The 21,711-nt window shown below is 43.9% G+C and overlaps 1 protein-coding gene across 2 annotated transcripts in view; it reads right to left on the minus strand.

Annotated features, from left to right (window-relative positions):
- Nucleotides 1-21,711, minus strand: part of PAPSS1 (3'-phosphoadenosine 5'-phosphosulfate synthase 1) — a 66,977-nt gene that overhangs the window by 37,681 nt on the left and 7,585 nt on the right. Inside the window, exons 2-5 of one of the 2 annotated variants that reach the window (XM_006031132.3) lie at nt 18,638-18,752; nt 16,347-16,582; nt 14,735-14,873; nt 11,476-11,594 (exon numbers count right to left, since the gene is read on the minus strand). In XM_006031132.3, the coding sequence (XP_006031194.1) occupies nt 11,476-11,594; nt 14,735-14,873; nt 16,347-16,582; nt 18,638-18,752 (609 nt within the window). Of the gene's footprint in view, nt 1-11,475; nt 11,595-14,734; nt 14,874-16,346; nt 16,583-18,637; nt 18,753-21,711 lie in introns of those variants that run through there. The other variant, XM_014523413.2, reaches the window with a different exon arrangement.

The following is a 21,711-nucleotide window of genomic DNA, read 5'->3' on the forward strand; positions in this document are numbered from 1 at the left end:
CTTTAATTCAGGGTCTTCCCTACACCACTCCCCTCAAAAAACTGGCAAATTGATAGAATTTATGTGACAGAATTTATTAAATTGTTCCCTGCCCCATCACCAATGCTATCTTGTTATGTACTGAAGTTGATAGTCTTGGCACTGCCAAATCTCAAAAGTAAGGGATTTCCTTGTTTAGCTTACCTTCTTGATGTTCCAGTTTGTGCCAACCACTGCATATAATGAAAAGTTGGGAAAAACAATGTGGATAACAGATTTATTCCTTTGCATTGTATTTCACCCAATCTGTTCCTTAGCTTTACAAATACATAACAGTTCGCATATTCAACACTTTCTCTTATGACTACCAAGAAGTCCTACCCAGTCATTTTCTGCAACAGGTATTTGGCTGAAAAACAGAGTCCCCAAAGGATTAAGTGAAGAATGTCTAGGAATACAGTTGGCTACTTAAAGCATTTGAGTGAACAAGGAGGGAAAAAGGAAACAAGATTTTATGTAAAACAATTATTCAAAATGGACTAGCAGATGGGTATAATCAATTGTGTTCCAAATATACTCTGCATGCCTAAATTACATCCAAATAATGAGAATGCAGTGCATTGAAGATTTACTATGCATGCTGCACACAGACATTAAAAATATTGCCTACACAGGCTCCTATGCTTGTAAGTTTCCCAATAAAAGAATATTGGAAGATGTATGAGAGTCTGTAATGATTCAATTTTATGGCACATACGGCTGTGCATGGTTCCTTTGCCTACTTTTCCTGAATGATGTCAGGGCATTGAAATTGGTCACAAAATTCAGGAACATACTGGTCTTCAAATAATAATAATTATTATTATGCTATGTTATAATGAAAATCCAGATGTAAAATTAGATCAAGCAGTTTTATATATATTTATAACTGAATATTTTCCAGGAGCCACATAAGAAAACAAAAACAAAGCAAACAAAAATCTTGATCCTTTAGTCTTAATGCAGCAAAACAATTCCTACTGACTTCAATAGGCATTCAAAGAAACTTGGTGGCCATATCTGCAGTCCTAGAACACAAAAGCTGGACTTTAAATATAATATCTAATAAATAAAATAGTTTTTGCAAATTTTGCTTTACCCACTAACACAGGAAGGTTTTTCGTTTTGATTTGTTTTTTTAAGAGTAAAATGTCTCATGCAAGTTTATTTAGTTTTCTTTGTTTTGTTTTTCAAAACAGTGGTATTATCAGGCACAGAATAAGATTTCAAAGCTGTGCCTCAAACTTGTAGAGTTAGAATAAGGTTGGTATCTTACAGAATCATACAAAATTAGGGTTGGAAGGGACCTCAGGAGGTCATAGTCCAACACCCTGCTCAAAGGAGGATGATCCCCAACTACATCATCCCAGCTGGGTCTTAAAAATCTCCAAGGATGGAGATTCCACCACTTCCCTAGGTAACCTGTTCCAGTGCTCCACCACGCTCCTAATGAGGAAGTTTCTTCTAATATCCAACCTAAACCTCCCTTGCTGCAACTTGAGACCATTGCTCCTTGTTCTGTCATCAGTTACCACTGAGAACAGCTCCATCCTCTTTTGAACCACCCTTCAGGTAGTTGAAGGCTGCACTTAAATCCCCACTCTGTCATCTCTTCTCTTGACTAAATAAACCCAGTTCCCTTAGCCTCTCCTCAGAAGTCATGTGCCCCAGCTCACAAACCATTTTCATTGCTCTCTACAGGACTCTCTCCAACTTGTTCACATCCTTCCTATTGTGTGTGTAGGGGGGTGGGGGCAAACTGAACACATTACTCCAGATGTGGCCTCACCAGTGTTGAATAATTACTTCCCTTGATCTGCTGGCAACAGTCCTACCAATGTGGCCCAGTATGCCGTTAGCCTTCTTGGCAACAAGGACATACTGCTGACTCGTATCCAGCTTACTGTCCACTGCAACCCCCAAGGGTCCTTTTCTGCAGAGCTGCTGCTTAGCCAGTCAGTCCCCAGGCTGTAGCGATGCATGGGATTCTTCAGTCCTATGTGCAGGACTTTGCACTTTTCCTTGATGAACCACATCAAATTTCTTTTGGCCCAATCCTCCAAGTTTTTTAGGGCACTGAATCCTAGCCTACCCTCTAGTGCATCTACTATACCCCTCTGCTTGGTCTCATCCACAAACTTGTTGAGGGTGCAATCCATCCCATCTTCCAGATTGTTAATGAAGATGTTGAATAAAACTGGTCCCAGGACCGACCCCTAAGGCACTCCACTTGATACCAGCTGCCAACTAGACATTCAGCCATGGACTACTAGCCATTAAGCCCAACAATCCAGCCAGCTTTCTATCCACCTTCCCATTCATCCAACCCATACTTCCTCAGCTTGCTTGCAAGAAGGCTCTGGGAGATGGTATCAAAAGCCTATTATTTGATGGTATCAAATAATAAAAGATATCACTTTGGAACCAAGAGTTCTAGTTTTTCGTATGTCTTTTTGTCTCAGACCAACACGGCTACCAAGTACACCCCTGAAACATGGAAGATGCCGAATTTTAGCCAATTTTGGATTTTAAACTTCACTGCAGAACAACAAGGAAGTTTTTTTACCTCCCTGCCTGCCATCTGGCACCTCCAGGGAAGGAATTCTACCTGATCAACACATCAACGAGCTACTCAACACAGCTCACAAAGACACTCTCGTGGACCCAAAGGGACAGCCTCCCATCTTCAACTCCCTCTGTGCAAAAATTCAGTTTATTTCCTACCTATGGGGACTTTTTACCATCTTGTACCATCTACACTTTTCCCAGAGCCTGACGAAGGGACTTTGATCCCGAAAGCTTGCAGAAATAGGACAGTTTTCTTGCCATTTTCCAGTTGGTCTAATAAAAGTTATCATTTTGGAACCAAGAGTTCTAGTTTTTTGTATTACTAAAGTCAAGGTATTATGTTCACTGCTTTCCCTGCATCCATAGAGCCATAGAAGGCAATCAGGTTGGTCAGGCACGACTTGCCTTTGGTGAATCCATGCTGACTGTTCCTAATACTTTCTTTTCCTCCAATTGCTTAGAAATGAATTCTTTGAGGACCTGCTCTATTTTTCCAGGGACTGAGGTGAGGCTGACTGGCCTGTAGTTCCCTAGATACTCATTCTTCCCTTTCTTCAAGAAGGGCACTATATTTGCCCTTTTCCAATCATAGTTTCATAGTTGGTAGGGTCAGAAGGGACCTGAGCAGTTCATCAAGTCCAACCCCCTGCCATGCCAGGAAAAAGTACTGGGGTCAAACGACCCCAGCAAGATGTTCATCTAGCCTCCTCTTAAAGACCCCCAGGGTAGGAGCCAGCAACACTTCCCTCGGAAGTTGGTTCCAGATCCTAGCCGCCCTGACTGTGAAGTAGCACCTCCTGATGTCTAGTCTGAATCTACCCTCTGCCAGCTTGTGACTGTTATTTCTAGTCACTCCTGGTAGTGCTCGGGGGAACAGGGACTCCCCCAGTGCCTGCTGGTCCCCTCTGACTAGTTTGTAACAGGCCACTAGATCCCCCCCCTCAGCCTTCTCTTGTGGAGGCTGAACAGGTTCAGGTCCCATAGTCTCTCCTCTGCTGCCCCCGATCATGCGAGTGGCCCTCCTCTGGACCCGCTCCAAGTTGTCCACATCCCTCCTGAAGTGCGGTGCCCAGAACTGGACGCAGTACTCCAACTGCGACCTGACCAATGCCGCACAGAGGGGGAGGATCACCTCCTTGGACCTGCTCGAGATGCATCTGTGGATGCATGACAAGGTGTGGTTGGGCTTCCTGACCGCGTCCCCACACTGCCGGCCCATGTTCATTTTGGCATCAATGATTCCAAGATCCTTTTCTGCCTCTGCACTGACAAGAAGGGAGTTCCCCAGCCTGTAGGTATGCTGCTGGTTCTTCCTCCCCAGGTGCAGCACCTTGCACTTGTCAGTGTTGAAACCCATCCTGTTCTCATCCGCCCACCCCTGTAACCTGTCTAGGTCCGATTGCAGCCTATTCCTCCCTTCTAGTGTGCCCACATCCCCCCACATTTTAGTGTCGTCAGCAAATTTGAACAGGGTGTTTTTTATCCCCTCGTCCAAGTCATTGAAGAAGATGTTGAACAGTTTTGAATCATCTGCGACCTTCCCCAATCACCACGAGTTTCCAAAGATGGATGGCCAGCAGCTCTGCCATCATATCAGCCAGCTCCCTCAGCATCCTTGAATGCACTGCATCTGGCCCCATGGACTTGTACACATCCAGCTTTTCTAAGTACAGTAAAATCTCTCTTATCCAGCATCCCTGGGGTAAGGGGATTGCCAACTAAGTAAAAACTCCGGTTATCCAAAATAACCTGGCAGGGTTTTCAGATAACGTGGAGCATTGGGGGGGGACGGGGGGGACGGGATGACACGGACGGACGGACAGTGGCGGCAAGTGCATGCGGAGCAGCAACAACGCAGGGTAGTGGGTGGCAGGAGCACATCATCTGTCACTAGGTTGCCTCCCCCATGCAGTAAGGGACCCACACTTTCCCTGACCTTCCTCTTGTTGACAACATACTTGTAGAAACCTTTCTTGTTACCCTTCATATCCCTTGGTAGCTGGAACTCCAATTGAACTGTGGCCTTCCTGACTTCATCCCTGAGCAATATTTTTATACTCCTCCCAAGCTGTTTGTCCAAGCTTCTACTTCTTGTAAGCTTCCTTTTTGCATTTAAGGTCACCAAAAAGTTCTCTGCTAAGCCAAGCTGGTCACTTGCCACATTTGCTATTCTTCTTGCACATCAGCATTGTTTGTTCCTGTGCCCTAAGGTTTCTTTAAAATACAACCAGCTCTCCTGGACTCCTTTCCCCACCCTCAGACTGGCCTCCCAGTGGATCCTGCCCACCAGTCCCCTATGGAAGTCAAAGTTTGCTTCTCTGAAGTTCAGGGCTCATACTCTGCTGCTCTCCTTTCTTCCTTTCCTCAAGATCCTAAACTCATGGTCACTGCTGCCCAATTTGCCATCCACTTCTACAATCCACCCCAATTCTTCCCTGTTTGAGAGTAGCAAGTCAAGAGCACTGCCCCTAACTGGCCTCTCCAACACTTGCATCAGGAAGTTGCCTCCAACACTATCAAGAAACTTCCTGGATTGCTTGTGCACCACTGTATTACCCTCCCAGCAGATGTCAGGGCGACTGAAGTCCCCCATGAGAAACAGGGCCTGTGATCGGGAAACTTCTGCTAGTTGTCTGAAGAAAACCCCATCTACCTCATCCTCCTGGTCAGGTGATCTATAGCATATACCAACCTTGTTGCTCTCCCCTTTAACCTTAACCAAGAGGGATTACTCTTAAAAGTAATTCATCAGTAGTAGTTCCAAAGTTAATTCCACCATTAATGGAAATACGTCACTCTTAAAGTAATTCATGTTGGTCTACATACAAGACTTTTCTCTTATACACTGAAAACATAATACAGAAACATGGCCTTAAATTTAAGACATATAACCACAAAAAAGTCCTTCTAGGCTGAGGTCACTGAGGACTATGCTTCACCCACTGGACTACAGACCATGTATGACAATAGAATAAGCACTTTTTGCTGACTTCCCTTTTGGGATCGCTTCATCATTAAGTCATGTACTCATTTTAAACCTGTCTAATCCTGAAGATGGGACCAGTACCCAGTAGGAGACATCCTCTGTAACACAGAGCACAGACAGATACAAAGAGCTTATGCTGGATCAGTCAAACCTAAGAATCGCAGCCTCCTCAGCTAGAAAAGGCATAACAGTATCATTATTGATTGCTCGTTCCTCTTTTGGATTATCCTAGGGAGCAGCTGAAAAAATATAAATAGCTGTGATTTTCCCTAGCGTTGACAGATGTCCTTTACCACAGTCCATCATAAACCCTCACACTAAGAGACCAGAAGGCATTTTACTAACTTCTTCTATAGGCAATGAAGTAGCTTACCAGCCAAACAAACTAAATGAGAAGAAGCAAGATGCTTCTAGCTGTAACAGGCACTCAACTAATTCAACTTCTTAGTTTCTCTCCCCCTTAGTAGGCAGTGTGCTTCACCAGGACAAAAGCGTCTCTCCAGGATAGAGTGGCTGAAAGTTCTTCCTCTATCTGAAAGGATTTTCATAATATATATTAACTGCTGTGACAAAACAGTTTTGGAAACCATGGAAGGAAAGCTGCTCTAAAACTTCAAATAAATCACTGCATTTCTGTCATGCTCCCTGTCTGGTACCTAATCCCTAAACTGGACTGAGAAAATCCCTTCAAAATAAACCTGATTCTCTGCATTTACCAGTAGTAGAAGTGAAGATAACTACAACATTTTGCTTGATCTCTGCCAGCAGATGAGATCAAATGTTAACTGAGGGTGAATATTACTATAATAAAAACATGTCACAGAAAAATCCAGTACTTACTACAGCCTAAGGGAAATTACAATGACATACACAGACACAGTTCAGTGATCTAGAGCTTACATGCTATTAAGTAGGCATGTAAATATCATTTAAAAGATTACCCATTTAACTGCCTCTATATCAGTTAAACAGTCCCATGGCAAAGGGGCAGGGCAGCACAGGGAGCTGGAGCCAAGGGTGATATGTGGGATTGTAGCAAATTCCACCACTGGCTGGGACTGAAGCCTATGCCCGCAGCAGGCTCCCCACAGTGAGCATGCAGAAGCAGGCAGGCAGCAGCAGCTGCATGGGTGGCGGGGCTCCTGGCTTCGTGCCCACCGCTGTCAGGGGAGCAGCTCCAGCAGGGGCTACCCGGAAGGCGGCATGGATCGGGGCTGCAGCATCACGCAGCTGCTGCAGCAGGGAGGTAACTAGTGGATCCAGCAGGGCTTAAACAAGAGCGAGCGCAGCAGCGGGGCTGCCATCAGGACCTGCAAGGGCAGGCTGCATGGAGCCAGGTGCCCACCCCCAATAGCATCCACAGGGGCTCCTGCCTGCCAGGACAGCTGTGCCACACCCAGGTGGTGCCTCCCTCCCACCCATCCCTTGGGCTCTGGCAGCTGCCTTTTGGCAAGGACCCACAGCAGCTCTCCCAGCCCAGGGGCACAGCAGACAGATACACCTCACAGGATCTCACCCGAGGCATCCACCTGTAGGCTGACTGCACTCTGCTGGAACCGCAGCTCTGGGACAAGACCTCAGACAAGCAGGAGGAATGCAAAGCTGACCTGGCTGCATGCATATGGGGAAGTGGGTGGTGCAAGTCCTTGCACCTGCCACAGCCAAGGGAGGTGCTACCTGGGGCTCCAGGTGCCCACAGGCTGAAGGCACAACCTGAATACAACATGACTGCCCAGCAGGCAGGAACCCCTGTGGGTGCTATGTGGGGAAGGGATACCTGGCCCCATGCAGCCTGCCCCTACAGCACCCAATGGCAGCCCCACCGCTGCACTTGCTCTTATTTAAGCCCTGCTTGCTCCACCATGCTATTTTGCCTAGCTCTGCTCCCCCAGGTAACCATTAGTTACCTCCCTGCCACAGCAGCCACACAATGCTGCAGCTCAAATCCACACTACAGCCCAGGCAAGCAAGCCCTGCCAGAGCTGCTCCCCCAACAGGCATCACTGAATCAGAAGTGAATGTTAAATGGTATAAATATAATTACTATATAACTGTTTAAGATTTTACATCCCTACTATCAAGGTAGTAATTCACTGTACCCTCTATGTCTTATTGTTTTGCCTCTTGTACAGAAAAGTACTCCTCCTCAGCCCAAAACAATTTCCCTGGCACCATGTGTCTGTCCATAATTCAGAGTTTTTCCATGAAATACAATCACTTCATTTCAGCTTTCTCTTTGTACAGATATCTGATCAGAAAAATAGTTTGGGAAGAGAATTAATTTCCTTCTTCCCTAAAACCAGTATCATTACTATCTTTCACTTTGATAAAGACTCTGGAAGCATGTGTGGGATCAAATAGTAATGATTCAAGTTGGAAAAAAGAAAAAGGCTGCCATTCATCTGCAAAGCATAGAAGTTGTTGGAGGATGGTAAAAAAAGGGAATGCTTTGAAGACAAGTCTCCATTAAGAACTTCAGATGTTTCAGATAGGGTCTTGCTCTACTGGTCCCCAGTAAGAAAAAGGAGGGGGAGAAGCTTTCACTGCTCTGATCTGAAGTAGATAATTTCATTCTCACAGCAGCCTTTTCCTGGCATGCTGAGACCAGGAATGGGATGAAGCTGTTCCCAAAGTTCCCTTCCTCCCTGACAACATAAATCAACCCTCTACAAAAAACTATATTAAAAGGGACGGGGGGTAGAGAAGGGGACAAAGTACTTGGAGGAACACATCCAGCCCTGAATAGAGCTGAGAATCAGATGGACAAGATACCAGTCACAGTCAATCAAAGACCTCAAATCAAGTATGGAATTCTGCTCCGTAACACTCTGAAGCTGAGGAGATTGGCAAGCCACACATTGGAGGTAGACAAATATGAAAAGAAAAAGTCAGAAGGCAGGACCTTTCCCTGCTGCCACTGCCAAGCAGATGTGGTTATGTTCCCAATTCACCATAATATTGTACTGGATCTTTCAACCTTAGTATGAAAAAGAAAACAGCTTTCAATTAGCCTAAATATACCAGTGCTTTATTTTATCAAGTTAAGCAATACCTTCTTCCAAATGAGTACAACAGTAGACTAGATGCTGACCTACAATGTGTGTGTTAAGGTCCCGCTACTGGAAGAGTGCCCCCTTATGTTTGTTGCTTATCACTCTCCATCAGGTCAACACAGACCACACACTATACAGTATATCAGCAACACTTAAGAATGAAACACATGGGAACAATTTTTGTACTCTCATTAAACAATGGTGTTTTATCCTTTAAAGAGAAGGCTTGTCCTATATTTTCCATACACACCAAGTTTAGTTCGTTTCATCATTTTTTAAGAATGCATTACATATGCTGTAGATCATTATTAAAAAACTAGCCAATTGCCCGTCATGAATGACTTATTTAAAATAACTAAGGAGGGTTTACATGGCCAACCCCCATCCTCCCACTTACTCTTTGGGGCCAGCCATGTCAACACTCCCTGCACTAAAACCACCTCCTCCTCCAGCCACGCTCCCTCCCCCCGCCCGCCTCCACCTCCTCCCCTGAACCACAGGGTGCCTCCCTGCCTCCCCTCCCCACTCCCCTCTGTCCCCACCGCCTCCCCCTTCCTGCCTGCTGCTGGGTGCGTGCGCATCCGCCGCCGCCCCTCACCCAGGCCCACGCAGCCAATCTCTTTTTCTGGATTACTTATGGACCTGGGAAAAGTTAAACAAGCTTTCAAATGCAAGACATTCTTCCACAGGTCTCTGATCATAGGAAGCCAGACACAGCAAGGAAAGTCTACCTAACACCTTTGAAAGAAACTTGGGAACAAAACTTCATAAGCTGCCTGGAAACTAGAGAACCAAAGACTAAACACTGATATTGGATTTATGGTCTATTATAAATTTATCCAACTCCTGAATTCTTTTCACACAAGGAAGGCAAGATTGATCCATTCTTCTCCTGCTGTTGGTAGGCCTTGATCTCCCAGTAATCAGCTTTTCTTCTGCTAATTGTGTCTGCTACACCTGAGAATTTCTCTCAACCCCACCCCTCCATTGTGCTTCACTTGCTGTACCTAGCTTCCTATAATTAGAGACCAGAGGAAGAATGTCTTACATATGAAAGCTTGTCTAATTTTATCCCAACTACACAGCTGGTCTAATTTAAAAAAAAAAAAAAAAAAAAAAAAAAAAAAAAAAAAATCACACTAAGAAATTCTTGTCGATCTCTCTCAACATCAGACAGTGAAGTTTAAGCAGTACTTTTTAAATCAATTGTTAGATCAGTATTATGGCAGAATGGATACGTAATAGGAAAACATTATTCTCTCCTAGCAAGTCATACAAAATTCATAGAGTCACATTTGGAACACTGGTGATAATGTTCTTTTCTTCAAGGGTACTTGACTTTTTTAAGCCATTAATGCAACCATAGGAAAAAACTTTCAAAATCCTAAATTGTATTTATGTAGCTGCTCTGTTCCCCTATTTTTCAATACACTTTGGCCATGTGTACACAGTGAACTTCTTCCCAGCAGAGGTTCCTTCAAGCAAGCCACACTGCTCTTCTATGGCACACTCCTAAACCAGTAGCAATATCATTGCACCCAAGCTGCAGACTTACCAGCACTTTTGAGTGAAAGGGCTAATTAGTTACAGGTACTATCATGTATTATTTCACACTACTTAAATTCCATCTTCTTGTGCATCTCTTCCACTCAACTTGTTTGTCTTTTCTCCCCCTGCACCTTGCTGCTGTTCACCACACAGATCACCTGTGCCAATGCAATGCTCTTAAACACAGCACTGGAAAAGCAGAATGAAACTAAGTAGTTCACAGGTAATTAACTAGGATGTTGTGCTACAGAACCTTCCCAATCAGATGTAAAAGCATAAATGAAATGGAAAAAACCCCCCACATATGCAGGATTATGAAGACCCATATACCGAAGCAAGATATATATTCCTCTTATCTAATGTGTAATATAATCCTTAAAGCATTCATAAAAATTAATCAATAGAGGTCAGAAAATTCTCAAATTTGCACATTTCCCTTCAAAAAGTAGTTATTTGAAATTCAAGGTGTGCTAGCACCTTGAAGAGTTTGCTTTAACATAGCCTATAGATATTTAAACAAAAACTGACACTAAGCATCTCTAACTCGCATCTCTTTTGTGCTGGTAATCCCATAGGACTGCCACAGAAGAGAAGTCTTGCATGTAAAAATAAAGTATCCTTTATTTATCATGCCATCAAATTCTCACTTGTCCCTCCTGACCCTGTTCGGCAACACTGACATTCCACTCTCACTTCACCCTCTTTCTCCTTCAGGTGAGGAATGCCAAGAACGCCCCCCATGCCTTTCCCTTAAGGGCTACTCGCTTTCATTCCTCAGAGTAGAAATAAAAAGCTTCAGTGTGCCCTAGGCAAGAGGCAAAGCAATCCAGTTGAACTGTGCCAAGAACCATTATTCAGTGTTGTAGACGGAGATACAAGTGGAGAGTTGTAACATGAGGACAGGCTTCAACTCCCTGGTCCACCACAGACCTCCTATATAATCATGAGTATACTATTTAAGGCAGGTATATGCTGTCACATACGCATGTCACAATCCAGGAGCCTCAAGCTCACTTATTCCTGCACTGCTTTTTGCAGATAATTCATTTTTACTGTCAAAGCCACTATACAGCTTCACTTTTTGGAGAATATTCCACTTCTAGGATATTCTTGTTGCAATGCTTGGGTTTAAAAATCAAGCAGGTGTATTTAAAGGATACTGTTTACAAGGGGGGGGGGCAGGGTTAATTGTGCAAAACATTTCTACTGCTTTTTTTTCTAAAAACGTTTTATAAAAGCAAAAAGTCAAATATGTAGACAAATTTAAGTCATTGCCCCTTTGAGAAAAGTTTCTCTCCTCACCCTTTCCTGAAGAAGTTCTACAACTTGTTGAATGCAATCATTTACATTGCAGGAATCAGTTTTCAACACTAGTTCTGGGGCCTCAGGCTTTTCATATTCAGAGTCAATGCCAGTAAAACCTGCATGACAAAAAAAAAAACAAACAAACCAGAATTTAAAAATCAATGCCTCCAAATGTCAGACTATGGCTTCTATTGCTCTATCTATCATGGTTGCCCCAGCTATCAACACAAACAGAAAGGAAAAGCAAACAGTTTTCTAGACAGGTTTCTTATTGTGAATGGAAATTTTTCTTCCTTAGCAGGTAATTTATCACATCCAGATCTCTGTATCTAGTTGAACCTTTATATAGTTAATAGCAAATGCCATGTTTTAGTACAGATGTATTCTGAATGAGGAAGAAAGGGAGGTGACATTGGAAAAGCACAATATATACACCAGCCTTGAGTAATCCAGGTATGTACCCTTTTGGTGTGTAACTTCAATATTTACTAGAGTTGATACAGTACATGATTTGGAATAATCTTTTAAGTATTTCCCTTATCTGCAATACAAGCATAGTTAATAAGCTCTAGCCTGAAATTGCAAAACAACCTCTAAAGGGTAAAGCTGAATAATCATTGGAGAGACCCACTGCAAGAAGTTGCAAACTGAGGTAAGAATCTGCTATAGGACTACAATGCTTAATAATATTTACAGCCCAATTCAGCCACCAGCATCATTTTCTTTGCCTCATTTACCATGCTGCTTTGAAGTAGAGAAATTATTAATCTCTCTGCCACCTTTCCAATTGTGCATGTCCATGGAATCAACATTGAGGTGGGTAAGCACTCAAGGGGCCGCTAAATTGAAAGCTTCATCTTCCTCAAGAGAAGGATCAAATGATGGCATATAAAATGCTAGAGAACAGCTAGCAGCAGTTTTCAGAGACTCTTCCCATCAAGACTGCCTAAACACCTTGTTGCACATTACACTCTGAGCTGCTCAAATGTTGATCAACGTTAGTGCTAGCTAACCTCCAAGCTAAAAACTCTCTCTGATGGTCCCCCACCTGCACAACCATGACTTGCCACTAGAGGGCTGGCAAGCAGTGGCCTCACTAGGAGCTACAGCTAGGAATTGCCACTACAGGGCTGATGAGCCAGGACAGGCTTCTATCCCTGCCTCTAGGTTGGGGGTTGAGAGAGATGGCTGTGCCGGGAGAGGGCAGAAACATGCAGCTGGGAGGTAGAGAGTTAATGGAATAGGAGTGGGTATGAAATCGAATGTGGAAAGGAAATGAGGACTGGGAAGGTTGGTGAAATGAAGGAAGTCAACCACTGAAGGATTAAGTAAAAAGAAGTAAAAAAGAGCTTAAAAAGAAATAAAGAGGAAGTAAATTAAAGAAGTTCTCATGTTTTAATAAACTGGTATTTGGGACTGGAGTGGGGAAAGCTGGTGGTCATGCTTTCCAGGGTGGCTGGGAGGTCAAAGAGGTAAGGGAAGGTGCTTTTGGGGGAGCTACTGTTCCTACCCCAGGAAGGAAGCCCCAGCTCATGGAGACCCGATCCAGCTCCCTACCTTGTCCCATCACCCATGCAGACTGCACTCCTGGATCCATCTGTGCCCTGCAACCTGCCTACCTGGCATATGCTCTGCAAGCTGTTTGCTCAGGGCTGCACCCCTGAGGGTGGGGAGGTCACACCCCCAGGGGTAGGAGGGGGAGTTGGCTTGATGCCAAAACCACCCCTTGGGCAGTAAAGTTCAGTGGGTGGAAAGTTTGTTCACAGAGCACAGGAAGCGGGGGGGGGTATATAAAGGAGATATAATATGGCTGCTGGCATTCCTTGGAAACTGCCATGGGCATTGAGTCATCTTCCTCAATAGACAGATTTGGTCAAAGCAGTGATTCTCAACCTTGCTAGATTTAGGGCACCCCTCCATAACATTTTTTCAATTTGGCTACACAATGGTTGAAAATCACTGAGGTAAGTTGAGACAGCACACCAATGGTTCTTAACTAGGGTGTCACCAAATTAAAGAAGCCCCATCTGCTCTATGCACCTCTGTTTCCAGCAGATGCCAAGAAGAGCTGGACCAGGAAGATCTATGACAGGACCAGGCATTCCTCCCTTCTTTAAGGTTTATCAGATAATGCAGACAGGAGCACATTTTCATGCCACAGTGCTGCCCAATCTGGCCCAATCACAAAGCACGTGGGACAATTCCACCTGGCTATCACAGTGGCAGCACCTGCACCATGGCACCCCTAAAGTGGCCTTGCAGCACCCCAGTCGAGATCCACTGGGTCGAAGGTATGAGCTACTGCCTGCAAAATACTTTGAAGCATTTTGTCTGCTTCTACCCTATCTAAGCATGCCATGTAAACATCACTACTGCTTAAAATAACGCACCTCCTCTTATTCAGGACATAACAGAACCTACTACAATTAACATGAGTGTTTGGGGTATTTTATAGTGCAAATAAAAACCCCATATAGAAATAAACCTCAGTGTCCTAATAATGTCAATAGCTCAGAGAGAGATTTTATGCTGCTACAGATATACCAGCATAACTACATCAGCAGAGTCCCTTAGTGAAGATCCAGCATACAACAGCAAAAGAGGTTTTTCTACATCACCTCCTCAAAAAATAAAAAACTAAGCTGACAGAATCTTTTGTTTGCATCCACACCAGTGGTTTTGCTAAAAAGTATATCGGTTAGGGAGTGTGATCTGAAACAAACATACTGGCAAAATATTAGGCCATGTTTACATTACAATCAATATTCTATGTAGGATTAGAAATTAAACAAGCAACATTTATAATGTCGTGGAGCATACTTAATTAGCCAGTCACCTCCAATACCTGTAATCGTAATTATGGTAGCAGATATTGTTTAGCTCCTGAATGCAGGTAAAACAGGTAGTGTTAATGCCTAAAAGGTGTGACATACTAGCTAAAGAGGTACTGTGCCTTTAAGACTGCCCAAAAATAAAATTTCTGACAGTTGATCAGCATATTACAAGGTATTTTTCAGTTTTTGTTTTCTTGATTCAGGAAAAAAAGAGCCCCTATTTGCAGCAGTAAGCATCCAAGGTCTTTTGATGCAAGTACAGAATATAAACCAGACTTCCTAAGTGCCAGTCCAGTGCCTTACCCATGGAACTATACAACCTCTCAATGAGATATGGCATTGAGTGGACTATTTATTTATTCAGAGAGGCTAGGATTACAAATAAGTTTAGTAAGGAAGAAAGTGACTCTGCTTAGGTTCACCTTTAATTTCTCCAGCTCTGGCTTTTTTATAAAGTCCTTTGACATCCCTCTGTTCACACACATGCAGTGGAGCATCCACGAATACTTCAAAAAACGGCAAGCTTGCACCTTCATGAATTTGTCTAGCTTTATTACGATCCTGAAAGAGGAAACGGGGAAAATAATTTGAACGTATTGCCAAAATAGAATTAAAAAAAAAAGAAAAATAATTTTAGAAGGAAACAATTAGCTTTTTAAAATAAATGCAAAAACTAACACCTTCAGAGAGAGAAATGAGATGCAAGCATTCCACATAATACAAACATATTTGCTGCTCTTCACACAGTAAGCGAGAGACTGAATTTAAAAGGGACTTTAATATACAGCTAATTTTTATAATAAATAGTTGTATGTGGAATGGAATAGTCCACATTGACTCAAATATTTAAAATTACCTCAATCAGTTATACAATTGCATGATTCACTGAAGTCACAAAGGGGATCTCAGTATCTGAACTCTCCAAATCCCCACACGCTCTATGCTTTTTCCACAGAAAAGGAATCTTTTTTCTGCATGTATCAAACTAATAAGACTTCTAAGGCCAAAGATTTCATTTTACTTGCATGGTACTGCTAAGAGGATATTTGGAGTCCAGGGACTACTAATCATTAGTACACAAAAAGAGTATTTTTCTCATTTCTAAAGGTTCTGTTCCACGATCTTAAACTCTCCAAATAATTCTTTAAAGAACAATATGCACGTGTACACTTGATATTAATTTGTTGCAACAAACTCCGGCACAGTTCACACTGAAGATGATTGCTTCTGGGTACAGCGTTTACGTGTGCCCAGGACCACAGCACATTGAGCCTGGGTGGTGCAGCCCTGCCTGACAGAGTCCAGGGGTCAGCATGCCAGCCTGGAGCTGCTCTCCCCACCCCACCCCCAGCTCAATGTGCTACAGAGGAGCTGGGCAGGGCACAAGGGTGCTCCAGCATGGGGCTAGCCAGTAGGCAACCCCCACACTATAGGCACCCTTGTGCTTCTGCCAACCCTGGTCACCATCTGCAAGTGTGTTGCAAGGGGGTTAATAACTCCGCCATAGGATAGTACTTGTGTCAGACAGTAGGGCAGATTTAATTAGTTTACTACGGCCTAATAGAGGTGCATGTGTAGACAGTAACACTTTACTGCGGAGCTAATTAGTCAACTGCAGTAAAGCATCTCAGGTAGATGCACCCACTATGTACCAAAATACCCATCAAAATATATTCCATTGATGTTGAATTTGGAATTCTGTGAATGTTAATGAGACACACTAAAGAAAAGCAAAAGCAGATACTCCATTAATATTTTAAAAGAGCTTAACTTGTCTAGGAAATTTGCAAATTATCCATTAGCTTTCTATCTCTAAAACACATGCAAGGTTATGCCTCACATGCAGATAAAAAGACAGGTTAGCATACTCTATCATCTGAGAGAGGTTACCAAGACAACTCCTAGAACTCAAAAAATTTTCCTTGAGTGACACACTGACATGTTCTATGTATCTTTTTTGTGCTGAGACTTTAATATATTAATGATTCAGCTGCACTGCGGGACCATAAACGTAAAGCCTGGCAAAACACTTACCTGAGTGTAAGGAGAGATAAAACTAGTGATGCACACCAGACCAGCATCTGCAAACAACTTAGCCACCTCAGCAATACGGCGGACATTTTCTTCCCTGTCTTCTGGAGTGAAGCCCAAATTCTTGTTAAGGCCTTGGCGAATATTGTCACCATCCAATGTGTAGCATGGAATGCCATGGCATACTAAATACTCCTCCAATGCCATGCTAACTGTGGTCTTCCCAGCCCCCGACAACCCTGAAAAAAAATTAATCCCAAGAATAAACATATACACTGAGCACAGTAAAATTCACTGTTTTACTACAATGATCAAACAAGCGATAACAAGAAAAGCAATTAATTTCAGTGGACTCTCTGTGGACACTCATATCCCTCAAATATTCTCAACATAAAAGAAACTAAGCCAGAAAGGCTATGGCAAATAGGAGCATCACTGTTTACAATAAGAAAACACTTCTTTTGGTTCCGTTCCACTGAATGTGAAAAATACCAGAGACAGATTAGAGTACTGCTCATACAAGACTTCTTGCAACAGCCTCGACTAAACAGTAATAAGAGTAATTTAAGATAGCTCATTATCATTCTAATCCAGCACCGAACTTAAGCACATGCTTAACTGTAACAGGAGTTTCATATGTTTATCATCAATAGGACTGCTTATGTGCATCACATGTGTTACATGTTTTTGTATGTTGCCAGATGCTAATCTCTAACTATTTCAAGGCAAAGCATGTCATGAAGCTACTGGCAACAAGGCTAAGGAAGAACTAGAAATATGGTACAGCACTATACCAGCAGTAAGTTGTTGCAATTAAAAAAAAATAACAATAATAATTGGCTTTTTAGATATACAAAGTAGGAAGTGCTGTAGAGAAGACTGTATTTGCTAACAAAGGGAGGCAGATTCTTTTTGAAGGGAGATTGCTGGATCAACCTACAGCGCAATAAGATAGATTACCTGTCTGGCTCTCCTTGCTACAAACAGGCAGGCTAATTCTATAAGGGTTTTGTAGATTAAAAAAGCAATACCTTACATTTCATTTAAAACCACTGGGAAAACAGCAAAGCTCCCAGAAAAAAAATGATACGCTCTGAAAGGCTTTGCCTAGTAAGCTGACTGCTATGTATTCTTCATAGGTATCTAGATAATGTTTACTCTGGCACTGTAATTAAACAGTTGAAGAGGTTCAATAAGTTGTCCCACAACACCAGTGGAATGCAAAAGGCCACCAGTGAAACTCCAGTCATTTCATAACCTCATAAGCGCAGTAGTTTTCATAAGATGTGGGGAGAGATGGGCACACTAAAAGGAAGGGACAGGCTACAACTAGATCTAGACAGGTTACAGGGGTGGGCGGATGAGAATAAGATGGGATTCAATACTTACAAGTGTAGGGTACTGCACCTAGGGAGAAAGAACCAGCAGCATACCTATAGGCTGGGGAACTCCCTTCTCGTCAGCAAAGAGGCAGAAAAGGATCTTGGAGTCATTACTGATTCCAAGATGAACATGGGCCGCCAATGTGAGGACATGGTCAGGAAGGCTAACCGCACCTTGTCATGCATCCACAGATGCATCACAAGCAGGTCCAAGGAGGTGATCCTCCCTCTCTATGCAACACTGGTCAGGCCACAGTTGGAGTACTGCGTCCAGTTCTAGGTGCTGCACTTCAGGAGGGATGTGGCCAGCATTGAGAGGGTCCAAAGGAGGGCCACTCGCATGGTCAGGGGGCAGCAAGGCAGGCGCTACGAGGAGAGGCTACGGGCCCTGAACCTGTTCAGCCTCCACAAGAGAAGGCTACGAGGGGATCTGGTGGCAATCTATAAACTTACCAGGGGAGACCAGCGGGGAACGGGAGAGTCCCTGTTCCCCTGAGCACTACCAGGAGTAACAAGAAATAACAGCCATAAGTTGACTGAGAGTAGATTCAGACTAGGTATCAGGAGGCACTACTTTACAGTCAGGGCGGCTAGGATCTGGAACCAACTTCCAAGGGAAATGGTGCTCACTCCTACCCTGGGGTCTTCAAAAGGAGGCTGGATAGACATCTAGCCGGGGTCGTTTGACCCCAGCGTTCTTTCCTGCCCATGGTAGGGGGTCAGACTTGATGATCCGCTCAGGCCCCTTCCAACCCTACCAACTATGAAACACCTACTGTTCTTTTGTTTTAATTTAAAGTCCCCGTTTATGAAAAAAAAAGTTCAAAACAACAAATGACAAAGCCTCTTTAAAATGGGAAGCTGAAATGGGTAAACAGAAAAAGAAAAGCTTTAATAAACCTGTGAGTCTACCTGTTAACCAAACTGTGCAACCGCGAAAGCCACCTCTTGTCCCCACCACTTGGCCTCTCTTGTTCCGGCTGACATGATGGGCTTGGTACGTGACGTTGGTGGCTCGCTGCATTCCCTGTAGAAAGAAGAACAAATTGATTAGACTGTCAGCTTTTCAAATGATAGATTAAGTTGCCACAGTCTGTCAGAAGTCATTCACATGTCCGAACTACGACTTAGAGGCAAAACAAAGATAACACCTGAACCATTCTAAGGTGCACAAACTAAAGTGCCCAAACAGGAAGCACACAAAGTGGACTCCATGCATTGTACCCTCCTGTCTCCCTGCATCTGAGGTGAGGCTGGTTACTGAACTACTGCATTAAAATATAAGTTGCTTATGTAGCAGGCAAACCAAGTTGTGCTAAAGCTCTTGGCCACAGTCCAGGCCTTCCCGGAACTAAGCAATAAAATTGAACACAACACTTTCTGTGGCACCGGGAGATAGGAGTGCTGAGATTGTCGTGCCTTGCTCGCCTAGCGCACCAGTTTCCTTATAAGCAGGGATCCTGGATTTCTCTGATCTAAAAAAAAAAAATCCCCAATTTTTGGTTACAAAAAAGTAACTGTAAATCCACATTTTTCCATGATTAAAATGAAAGGCCACTAAATATAGATCTAGATATATGAGAGATATTTCATTTAAACCACAAAAATTGTGGATTTGGGGTTACTTTTTTGTAACCAAAAACTGGGGATTTTTTTTAAATCAGAGAAAACCAGGATCACTCCTGATAAGGAATGTGCCTGGTACAGTGCCAGGGGATTGGTGCACCATATAACAAATGCTTGGCACAATGCCAGGGGATTGGACAATTTGGTATGAAAAAGTTATAAAAAGTAGTTAACACAAAGGAAGGTGCGTGAGCACACAGTTAATCGAGAAAAAGACATAGCAGCTGCACCTCTGCTGGACAGCAGAGAAGCCAGTAACATCACACATCCAGAGGAGGACCCAAGACCCAGTGCCCCACAAAGGTCGCTACTGAAACGATTAAGGAGCCACTTGTCAGGTCATATTAAGGGGAGGAAACTTGTAATATTGCACTGGAGTTGCCATTAAATTTCACTTGATACCACATTGGACAAGTTGCCCTGTCAACCCTGGGAGTGGGCTCTGGCAAAAACAAATCCTATTAGTAACAGCTTAAAAAGAGAGAGGCAATGCAACATCTCTTTTATTAGTTAATTTGAATCTGAAACCTGATTTTCCCTGGTGCTCCAACTTTTCAGGCTAAAGAGAGAGTAGTCTCACGCAATTGTAAAACACCTCCCCTATGAAAGAGCTTACTCTTGGCTCCCTTTCTAAATTTTTCAGAAAAGTTCCCTTGCACAGCAAACTGTGCATTTGTGGCTATATTCCCAAGTCTGTACTCAAGCCATTAGACCTCCAAAGTCCCTTATACTGTCATTTCCAAACCTGACTATGAATATAGAGAAGTTAACAACACCGTTGGCTTTTTAACAAACATGGTAAGGGGGAGGAGAAGAAGGATTCTGTAGGATTGGTTTGTTTTTAATCAGCATTGCTCAAGGCCTTTCCTAAAGCATTTTTACAGTATAACCACCCTTTTATACAAACAAAATCCCAAATGACACAAAGTAATGAGAGTCATGCCCAGGGGGTCTGGTCATCTAAAGCTATGCACCTGCAGAGTCATTAGCTCAGCATTCTCTTAAATTCAGTAGGATGCTTGACTGTATGGATCACTGCAGGAGCATTAGATCAGTAGTGTTCAACCTTTTTCATATCAGGACCCATTTGTAAACATCAGTGGCCAGTCCCAACCGAATGCCCCTCACTCCTGACCCGCTGTCCCCCAGCCCCAGGTCCCAGCCCCACCATGTGTAGAGCAGGAGGTGGGAGGCATGGGGCGCCCCCACGCAGCCCCTCGAAGGCTGGAACTCCGACAGCCTGCAAGGGAAAAGCCACCGTTTCCTGCATTTTTCTCCTTTAAAGGAGTATCCATTTTTAAAGTTTGTTTGTGACCCCTTCATATATTCTTGCAACCCACTTTTGGGTCGTGATCCACAGGTTGAGAAATGCTGCATTAGATAATAGATAAAAGGTGATAAGAAGGGGAAAGGAACTAAAAGAAGAGAGACCAGTGGTCATAGCAGGAAAAGTATTGACAAGATGTGGCATTACTTTGAGTTTTCCTTTCTTAAACATACCAAGAGACTTGCTTGTACAATTACAGATGGAAGGTAAAAAGATATGCCCCACAACAAAACTAAGGCAAAGCTCCTTAGGGCATAGACAGCATCTCTCTTCACTTTACAGGGTTAACCACATGACCTGACAACTACGGAACAGACAAACCAAGAGGTATCTTTAAAGCTTTTAAAATACAGGAGAACATTACCTATTGTGTTTTCCAGATGAAGACTACAACACCCAAGTTTTGATTTTCTTCCCCACCCCCAACCTTTTACCTCCCTCCACAGCTGGGTCATCAGCAGGGATCCGGGTTTTCTGTTTCCCATGGGGAAATGGAGAAAAACACAGATTTCTCATTTTAATGGAGAAACCTGTGGATTTTGCAGTTTTGGGATGAGCTGCCTGCAGGCTGGCAAGAGTTGCAGCTTGCAAGGGGCTGGGGGGAGCGGGAGGAGGGTGGTGAGGCAGGGGGCGCCATGTGCACATACATGTGCATGGCCACCAGGCAGCCTGGAGAGCAACTCCTGTAGGTAAGTTGGGGAGCAGGGATTGAGCCCCTGCACAGGGAGGGAGGGTGGGAGTTGGGCAGGGCTGGGGCTGCTACCCAGCTAGGAGGTGCTTGGGGCCCAGGGTCACAATGTGCAGCCGCAGGGCACCAAAGAAAAGCAGGACAGGGCCACGGGCAGCTTGTCCGGGGGCCACCTACCTGCCTGCCTCTGCGCACCTTCCTAGGGCCGCAAGGGGGACCTGTGCTTCCTAGATGCGTACTGCAGGTGGGAGTGAGCTGCCTGCTGCAGGCTCAGGCTCCCACCCTGCTGCCCTCCCCCAGGGTCTCTGCAACCCGGCAGCTGTGACCTGGCACTGCAGGGTACAG

This window comes from Alligator sinensis, unplaced genomic scaffold, assembly GCF_000455745.1.
Source record: "Alligator sinensis unplaced genomic scaffold, ASM45574v1 scaffold66_1, whole genome shotgun sequence".
NCBI classification, from domain to species: domain Eukaryota; kingdom Metazoa; phylum Chordata; order Crocodylia; family Alligatoridae; genus Alligator; species Alligator sinensis.